Genomic DNA, 9,985 nt, shown 5'->3' on the forward strand with positions numbered 1-9,985 from the left:
TATTTAATGGGATGTGCTTACTTTTTCACACGACTGGTTTCTCGCCTATGAAAGTCACCGCCTCTATTCTCGAATTTTCCTGGGTGCTCCCTGTCCCTGTGTGATTGGATACTGTCACTTAGCCGCGCCCATCTTCAAGACGGCCCACTGACTACACCACTTTTATCAAGTTACCACTAATCTACACCTATCTGTTTTCACAATTTTTTTTTTGTTTATATTTGTACATATGTTCTTTGAAATGAAAGTATTGATTGGTGTGCATTTAATTGATATATTTATGTATGTAGGTATGTATGTGTTTTTTATTTTATTTCTTTATTTAGAGCCAGCTCAGATCTATTTTTCCCCCAATTCCCTCAAAATCATTTGTCATCCCCGGGTTTAATAATGTAGATTTTGGTAAATAGTGGAGAGGCATTCATATGGGAAGAGGCAGCCCAGAATGTTTTTTAATTATAATTGACTAGAATTGTTTAATTCATTCATAATTAATTCCATCTTGTGGATGAAAAAGGTACCGCAATGAAAACTGCCCCAAAACGTCTGCGGCAGGAATTTGCACCACCTTGATTCCGTATTTGCGAAGCTCCCTGGTCCTGTTTTGTCAGTTTTTCTAATTCTCTCGCTCTTCTCATTTCATAAACCGCACGTTTTATTTACAGTTGAGTCTGAATTGCTACGGTGACGATCGTATTTACTTTTTCTTGCACGCTGCCTGTGATTTCGTCCAATCAGCGTGACACAAATAAGACACTGCAATGTCAGCTGAGACTGAAACGAGATGGAATGAAGGTCGAAGATGTTTTAGAGCCACACTCGTGACCGACCACACGCATTCTGAAGGGCACGTGGGCCCGCATTCCTTTACGTGAATGAAGCGACTTTCAGTTTCGATTCTTCAGAAGCACCGCTCGCTTGTCACAGTTTGTCACAGTGGATCTCCGTTCACGATGGCAGCAGCTCGCCCTTTGCTGTCCGCCGATCAGTTCACCTGCTCGGTGTGTCTGGAAGTCCTGAAGAAGCCCGTCACTATCCCGTGTGGACACAACTACTGCCTGGACTGTATTAATGACTACTGGGACCAGTCCGACACCATGGGGGTCAACATCTGCCCTCAGTGCAGGCGATCATTTAATGTGAGGCCCGAGCTGAACAGAAACACCGTACTGGCAGAAATAATAGAAAAACTGAATGAAATGCAAAGCGATGTCGCTCTGTCTCAGAGTTACGCCGGACCTGACGATGTCCCCTGTGATGTTTGCCCGGGGAGAAAATGGAGAGCCGTGAAGACCTGCCTGACCTGCATGGCCTCTTACTGCGAAAGTCACCTGCAGCCACACAGAGAGTTCGAAGCTCTGAAGAAACACAAACTGGGGGAGCCGACTGGAAACCTCGAGGAGAAAATCTGCCAAAAACACCTGAGAGTCCTGGAAATCTTCTGTAGGACCGACGAGACGTGCGTATGTTTACTATGTGTGGCGACCGAGCACAAGAGTCACGACACGGTGACACCTGAGGAGGAGAGAGCGGGGAGACAGGTGAGGAGTTGCAGGGGATAAGGGTCGGGGAAAGGAGCTGCAATGGTGGGTTATGAAACAAATAACAGGCTTCCACCATAAAGTCACCTGACTGAACAAATGAATAAACAGCAGCGGCGTCAAGAAGTCAGCTGACGCGTTAAAACTGAAGCGCTCCATTTCAGCATCTCCGTCCCTGTTTGACAGATTGTCGCTACACACTCAAGTCGTGCCTTACTGTTTTATTTCCCAGATAATCAAGACGGTTTCAAGTTTCACAGTAAATAACTTAATAGGTTCATTTTTATTCTTGCTGTTTTGTGCACTTGAATGACAGCCCAGTTTAAAAGAACTCAGTGACGGGTGTGTCACCGCGGGCGTAACGGAACAGGAAACGTCCGTCCAGACTGCATGGCCTCACATTATTAAAGTTCAGCACTGCGCCTTTTGTAAGAATTTAATACAAAACTGTGTACACATGTGTGTGTGTGTGCATTAATGTATTTGTGCGTGTGTACCAATGTGTGTGTGTTTGTGTGTAAATATGTGTATACATGTATGTGTATGGTGTAGGGTTAGGGTTGCATATATATGAATATATACATATACACTGTATGTACAGTATGTATGTGAGTGTGTCTGTAAATATATTTAAAAAAAAGGAGACAAAACAGTTCAGACACCATCTTGGTTACCTCATATTATTTGAAAGAATGCACAAAAATGAAACACGCATCAATTTTGAACTCAGAACAGAACTGAAAACAACACGGCAGTGTGACTACCCGATTTGAACTAGAGACTCGATTTGGACAATACACGCTCAGCAAAGGTGCATCATTTCCGTTATCATGTTACAGTATTCTTTTACGATGTATTTTTATGACTTTTTACGATGTATTTTTATGACTTTGACAAGTATGAAATGCTAATATAAAATTTCAAAAGTGTGAATGTAGAACTAAACAAATATTTTTGCTATTTAAAACCAAACACATAATTAAAGACACAACTGAACAAATTAAAAGATGCAGAGTGCCAGTTCTATTACTACGTTGTCATCATCTGCCAAGAGAAGAGATGAACAGTCCCGTTCAGTAAGGAAGACACACAAACCAGGCTACTTCTTTATTGCCACAAAACAATTTTGCAAACGTTACCTCCTGTATAAACAAACTTATGTGAACAGAATTACAACATTATTAAAATAATTCATTTTCACTAACTTAAAAACAATGTCACGCATGTGTTGTCCGTATCAGGCAGCTGCCATGAAACAGAGTAACGGAAATGACGTATTTTTGTGCATGTGACAGGCGGGTATAGAAGGGCAGACAAGAGAAGTGATGTTGGGGTGGAGTGGCAGCCAGTCTGCTCTTCTGCAGAGGGAGGAAGACAGATGGCATTAGGCCTGGTCTGGCATGGAGGTAATTATCATCACCAGAGCCCTTAAGTTGTGTCTCATACACACTTGTATGTGTGAGCTGTGTACACACATGTGTTTCAATACATATATACATCTACATATACATATACACAAATATATATGTACATACTGTATATATGCTTAAATATATATGTGTATATTTGCTATACTTTATAAACCATAGCATCAACAACAGCACCAATACAAAGATAATAAATCAAGACAGTCACACAGGTAATATGCACACCTGTGCAGGGGACCCTGTCTAAAACCCTTTATATATACAGTATACGGTGGCAAGAAAAAAATATATGAACCCTTTGGCCCAGGAGAGTAGGATCTCTTTTCACAGTGACAGGGATTCGGCCCGGCAACCTTCTAGATACCAGTGCAGATCCTTAGCCTTGGAGCCACCATTCTGCCCTTTCTTTATTAATTGGCCCTACAATGATCTTATCTTTATGTTTAAGCACAATTAACTTCTCATACTCCATTTAACAAAATGGAGGCCAAGTAGCTTTAATTGTTAACAACTTGAAATCCTTCTATATGGACCTTTGACAAATAGCACGCGTGGATCCCACAATTGCACAATGGGGTGTCTGAGCTGACAGGGTGCCACCCACCAACACTTCACCCACACAACAGAAATACTTACTAAAACAAAACCAAACTCCATACATGACTCATGGATCCTTGATCAGGCCCTAAATTCACAAGGACCCTCATTCTGGACCTTGCCACTCCATCCCTCTGGACTCCGTTCTTCCACCTCTGCCTGCTCCTCAGACGTTTCTCCTTCACTTTCTCTCCATGCAGAGTCAACTGGATAAAGAAAAGAAACGGCTGAGAAAGAGAATCCAGGAGACAGAGAAGAGACTGGCGGAAATCAAAGAGAGTGTAGTGAAGATTCAGGTGAGTTGGTCTTCTCTTACTGTTTTAGTGATCCTTCATGTACTTATTTCATACTTTATAACAAATGTGTTGTGAGCTTTTTCAGGTAAAGGAGAGCGACATTTCCAGGTCAGGTAGTTCTACTAACTAATAGTGGTGGCAAAGACTTGGTGACATGTGGCATGTTGATTAGCACTCAAGTGAGAATTCCACGACACTCTGTATACGAGACACTGAGGACCCGACACATCTGCTGTACTCGTGTTGAAAGTGTAGTGGAATTAATAAAAAAAAAAATACAAAAACAACGAGAGATTATTTCCTCACATTTCAAATCCAACTCCAAATCCTAGACATAGGTAAGGCCTTTACACAAATACTAACATATCAGAGAATGTCCACATGGCATAACATTCAGGTGTATTTGAAGACTCGGTTATCTGTTTTGAAAGTCAGAGCATTTTAAATTGGTTCATTAAGAAGTCAGATATCATAATTTGGTGTATCAAATACTAAACTTTGACTGTCCACACTAAAACGACGTTCGTCTCCATTTCCACGTACTCTGGCGTGTTCAAACCCTGGAAACAAAGACGTTTGCAGTCGCAGACTCTGATCCCGCTCTGATTGGTTTGTGCTTATTACATAGCCCTTCTCTGATTGGATCCTGCTCATTATGAAGCCTCATTCCTGGACTGGTCACTCTACACGAAGAAGCTCAAATCCAACATCATGGACACAGAGGAGTTGTTTCCATGGTGCTTGTTGTGTTGTATACCTGTATGCACCCAATTTACATTTTGTACACTTTGAACGCTGCATACATGCATGAAAGGCAAATTATTTACCCATCACTACAGTTCCAAGTAACTAAACTGAATTCCAGCCTTCATCTTTTCAGAGATCTGCACAGAAAGAGCTGCAGGATCATGAGGATACCTTCAACTTCCTGACTCAAATAATTGAGACGCTGAGGTCCAAGGTTACCGAGACAGTTAGAGATCATGAGTGGAAAGAGGTGAGAAAAGCTGAAGAGCTCATGGAGCAACTGGAGAATGAGATTAAGGAGCTGAAGAAGACCAGTGCCGAGTTGGCCCAGCTTTCCCATACTGATGACCACATCCACTTCCTAAAGGTGAGAGGGATGATCTAAAGGACATGAGCAGGCCCATTTAACGCATAAGTCTGTGCCTCTCATATTCTTCACCCTCCTCTTCTAGAAATTTCCATCCCTCTGTGTCCCTATGAGTGACGGAGTCTCACCTAAACTCACGGCCAATTCAGATTTCCTTCCTGAGACTCTGAAGAAAGACCTGTCCGAGCTGCAGAGGCATCTTCAGGAGATGAGTGGCTGGGAATTTGTGAAGAGCCGGCAGACAGGTGGGTTGAGTGTCCTCATGTGAATGCAGAGATGTCTGGAGGTGAGAGAAGAAGCTGTCCTGTTAGCCAGGAGTGAGGTGGACTCATGTTTTGCTTTTCTCTTTCTCTTCCCAGAAGTAAAAACCCCAAGTTGCTTCCAGCAGAATATGAGTAGGAATTCATTTCTACAATGTAAGCTTCCTTCAGCTTTCAATGTTTTTATTTTATTGGTTCCAAATGGAAAGCTTTCATAATTTTCTGTTATTAGGAGAAAGCTTGAAATTTTTTAGCAGCATCATGATACTCTCAACGCTCAGTTGTAGATTTAACATTAGGTCTCCAGGTGGCACTATTACACAAGGCATAGTTCACACACATATTTCATGATGTGGTTCTTTTTAATAGTCAACGGGGTGGAGCCTCGGCTCTGGTGTCATTTGGCCACACCCAGCTAGGCTGACCTATAAGTGCATGAGGCACACAGAATGCAGAATCAATAATATTAATCAGATAGATAGATAGATAGATAGATAGATAGATAGATAGATAGATAGATAGATATGAAAGGCACTATATAATAGATAGATAGATAGATATGAAAGGCACTATATAATTGATAGATAGATAGATAGATAGATAGATAGATAGATAGATAGATAGATAGATAGATAGATAGATAGATAGATAGATAGATAGATAGATAGATAGATAGATAGATAGATAGATTGCACTTTATTTATAGCTTTTTTCACAGAAGCTCAAAAATTGTGTAAAACAAGACCTTCCTCTCAAATACACACCAGAAAATAACTAAAGTGCAGAACCATCAGGGAATTTCTGCAAGTGACATGACCTGCTGTTTTACATTTTAGTCCGAAGTGGCAAACTGCCATGGGTCCAAGTGGTCTTTCATGAGAGGACTCTTATAGTCCAGGACCAGCCTCTCAAAGGTCTTCATGATGTGAGCCATATGTGCCACTGGTCTGTTGCCATTAGGTGAAGATCGGCCTGCCTTCTTTTGAAATGGAACAAAACAGAAGTACATTTTGTAGCCTTAGTGACAGACTGAACAGGTGACGGATGACACCACAAGCCTTAAGAACTTAAAGGACAGATTCCTTCTGGTCCTGCAGCTTTTCTGGTGTGTAGTTTTGTCAGTTGTCTCCTCACTTGGTGATTAGCTACGGGTAGCGCATGCTGATAGTCAAAGGAGGACTCATCACTGGCCCATTGCAGATGAAGTGGTAGTGGTTGATGATGTAGTAGGGATGGTGCCAAGAGGCTGGTCATTGTAAGAAGATGGTGCTGATGGAAGGAGGGAAAATCTTTTAGAAAATTGCTTCAGGGTGTTAGCTTTGTTCACATTCCCTTCTAGCACCTAAAGCTTGGGTTGCTTGAGTCCAGTAATTCTGCCCAGTCCATTCAAAGCACCTTCCATGTTGTTCTGACACAGTTTGTCTTTTATTTTAGCTCTGTAAGCTTCCTCAACTTTGCTCAGCATTATGTGGTTGCCCTTTAGAGTCTCTGTGTCACCAGATCTGAATTCTGCAGCACCCTCTGGCAGCATCACCAAAACCCAGCAGGGCTGAGGCAGCAAACTCCAATTCCCAGTGTGCCCTGTGGGAATCAGTGGTGCTGCAGTGACTCAGGGGGCTGCCACCTAATGATTTGGGAGAGATAATGCTCTGAGCATTTTCTCTCCTCTAGTCCATCCTTTATGAAAGTGTCCCAGTAGGGTAAGGGTCCCGGCCTTCCGCCACACCACACATTAGTTATTAGGTGGTGAAGGGGTGAAAGTGATAATTAGCCAGTTAGAGATGGAGATCAGAAGGACAGAATGACTAGATGGGCAGTTCAGACAGGACATTGTGAAACATTGTTGTCTTTATGAAAGATGTTCAGGGATCGTTTTATGAGAGTCCACAGAGAGTCAGGACCTTGGTTTTATGTCTCATTGCAGCACAGTGTCCCCGTCACTGCACTGGACAATTGGGATCCACATGCAGACCAGAAGGTCATTCAGGAATAATAAGATTTATCATGAGATCTATTTTATACCCCATTTTAAATTCTGTTACATCTCCATTTTGTGGAGTTTTGTGAGGGTGTTGCCAGGCAATTGACTGGGGACTGTTTGGGCTTCACTTCCAGAGTCAAAGGGATAAAGTTCTTCCCAAATATTTTCATCCTAGTCCAGTTTATAGAACAATAACATAAGAACTTCTACTTCTTTCGGCTGTTCCCATTTAGGGGTCTCCATCTATTCCTGTCTTTCGCATCATTTTCTGCCTTCATGTCCTCCCTCACCACATCCACATCCATTTCTATCCTCCACATTCTTTTCTCGATGTACCCCTCATCGCTCCTCTGCATGAGCCCAGGCCATCTCAATCTCGCCTCTCTCACTCTCAAATGCCAGCTGCTTTGCAGTCCCAACCCTCCCTGTCGAATTCTATTCTTGTTATTTTCCACCATCTTCTTTCATCTTTTTTTGGGTAGCTGAGCTGCTTGTATCTCTCCATTCCACCACCACGTCTCCTGATCTGCTGGGGGTTTTCTTCCCATTGACTTTCCCAACACTTCTTCTCCCATGTCATACCCACATGTCTCTACCCAACATTTATGTATGAAGGCCTCTGACCTTATATTCTCCATAACGTTTTTTTCTTAGCAGGTTATTCTTTTATCAGAATGTCTGAAGAATAAAACAGAGAGGTGATTAGGAAGAGGGTAAATATTTTTCCACAGCAGTGTCCATCCCAGTCTAACAGATGTGTTCAGTAACTTTCAGAAACTTCATTCACCAAGTCACATGACTCTCACCATTTCATGGAATTCTCAGTTTCTGGTTTACTCTTTTGCTTTTTGTCTTCATACAGATGCCTGTCAGATCACATTGGACCTGAACACGGCACAACAGCGCCTTCAGCTGACGGAACAGGGTACTAGGGTGACGTGTAGTGAGATAGAGATCCCATATCCTGATCACCCTGACAGATTTGATTGGTGGACTCAAGTCCTGTGCAGAGAGGCCCTGAGCAGCAGCCGCTACTACTGGGAGGTCGAGTGGAGTGGAGATGGGGTGGTAATTGGGGTGACATATAAAGGAATCGGCAGAAAAGGAAGGAGCAAAAAAAGTAGCCTTGGAGACAATGACATATCCTGGCATTTGCTCTGCTTTGCCTCCCATTGGGTCAAGGAAGGTCCCCCGCCCTATAGAGTCGGCGTGTTCCTGGACTGTCCTGCTGGCACTGTGTCATTTTACAAAGTGACAGACACAATGACTCTCCTACTCAAGCACAGAGCCTCCTTCAAAGAGCCCCTCTATCCAGGGTTTCGCATTAAGCTTAACTCCAATTTGAAAATCTGCCCTCTGAACCCCTCTGGCCAGTAACTGGTATCCCTACAGATGACCTTTGAACTTTAACTGGAAACAAAAGAGAATACGTGTGTGGAAGATGACACCTGACTGAGTGAATCTGGAGAAGAGACAACATAAGACATGTCCACACTACTACATCTTCTCTTAAAAAATAATTACTTAAAGGCAAATGATCTCCATCCCATCTAGCAGTTTCACATCTTTTCGAACATCTTCACCTACACTGAAACAACTGGAAATGAATGTGGTGTAACTGCTCACCCACATGGGGCATTCACACAATGGCGGAAACAGACAGAGGAGGAGCCCTCCATAAAGGGATGGTAACACCGTCGGCCACGGGATTGGTGACGACTGGTAAGTTATTGGACTTCTGTGCATGTAAGAAACATTCAGACTGAACAAAAGGCAATTGAGACGCATTCGGATAAGCAACACGACAAGCGTCATGGAAAGCAGCTCCTCTGTGGCCGCAGTGTTTTCAACTGTGAAGGGTGACCAATCAGGGAATGAGATGTAATGTGCAGGATCCAATCAGGGAAGGGTGGTGTAATAAGTGCAAAGCAATGGTTTGTGTTTACAAAGTTCTCCATTTTCATCCATCAACAATGAAACAGCGAACCAGCATTTTCAGAACATATGACACTCTGGCGAGAGTTTTTAAAAGTCTCAATTTTCAGCAGTTAAAATCACCAGAGTAATGTGGATGAAATGTGAAACTAATGTCTAAGTTTTTACACAAAATCATAGCAGCCTGGACATACAGTAGGCATAGTGTGAGCTGCTCTTCAGGCCGCCATTACCATTCTGACTTTATATTTCAATCAAGTCTTTGAATTGTTATTCAAATGATGGAGGAGGTGGGGGCGTGTTGGGGGGGTCTAGTGAGGAGCAAAATGAAATTCAATTTTCAGCATAACTTTGCCAAAAAAATCCTGAATTAAATTTTATTTTGGTTCCAGCAAAATGTCTGCTATTCACACAAGAAGAAAGGTGTATGATTCTGTTTCAAAAGCATTTTTAGGCATTAATTCCACATGCATTGCCTGTCATTAAGAATTTAAATTAATTTCACTAATGGAGAAAAAAAAACACTTAAAGCTCAACTTGGTTAAGTAATAGCGGAGGGGTGCCGGAGTCGGAGACGTTTGACACCAGTGACTTTTTGTGTGGTACGTTTACTTGTGGAGAAAATAAGTAAAGTGCACATTGGGTGGTTTTAATGGGTCTTCATATGGAAAATACGCATCTCGTCACATTTTCAGAAAAACGTACTGCAGTCCTCCACGGTGAAGCGAATGAAAGTTTAGTTACACATCTCCAGAAAAAGCGGGAGTGTGAATGAAACTTTTGGAAGAAATATTCCTTGTCCCCCAACCTCCCACAACAACAACTTTTAAAAAA

At 42.4% G+C, this 9,985-nt stretch overlaps 1 protein-coding gene across 1 annotated transcript; it reads left to right on the forward strand.

The window, feature by feature from the left end:
• Positions 1–734: 734 nt before the first annotated feature.
• On the forward strand, positions 735–9,567 carry LOC120536524 (tripartite motif-containing protein 16-like). Its single transcript, XM_039764923.1, has 6 exons — positions 735–1,541; positions 3,766–3,861; positions 4,742–4,975; positions 5,061–5,220; positions 5,335–5,391; positions 8,079–9,567. The coding sequence occupies exons 1-6, from the start codon at positions 876–878 to the stop codon at positions 8,591–8,593; spliced, it is 1,728 nt and encodes a 575-aa protein (XP_039620857.1). The 5' UTR covers positions 735–875; the 3' UTR covers positions 8,594–9,567.
• Positions 9,568–9,985: the final 418 nt, after the last annotated feature.

This window comes from Polypterus senegalus, chromosome 10, assembly GCF_016835505.1.
Source record: "Polypterus senegalus isolate Bchr_013 chromosome 10, ASM1683550v1, whole genome shotgun sequence".
In the NCBI taxonomy this organism is placed as follows: Eukaryota; Metazoa; Chordata; class Cladistia; order Polypteriformes; family Polypteridae; genus Polypterus; species Polypterus senegalus.

Excerpts from the sequence above, each read along its gene's own strand:
- LOC120536524 (XM_039764923.1), top strand. The coding sequence starts at position 876 with ATGAAGCGACTTTCAGTTTCGATTCTTCAGAAGCACCGCTCGCTTGTC. Across the intron at positions 3,862-4,741 it reads AGAGTGTAGTGAAGATTCAG|AGATCTGCACAGAAAGAGCT; the intron begins GTGAGTTGGTCT and ends TCATCTTTTCAG. Across the intron at positions 5,221-5,334 it reads TGTGAAGAGCCGGCAGACAG|AAGTAAAAACCCCAAGTTGC; the intron begins GTGGGTTGAGTG and ends TTCTCTTCCCAG.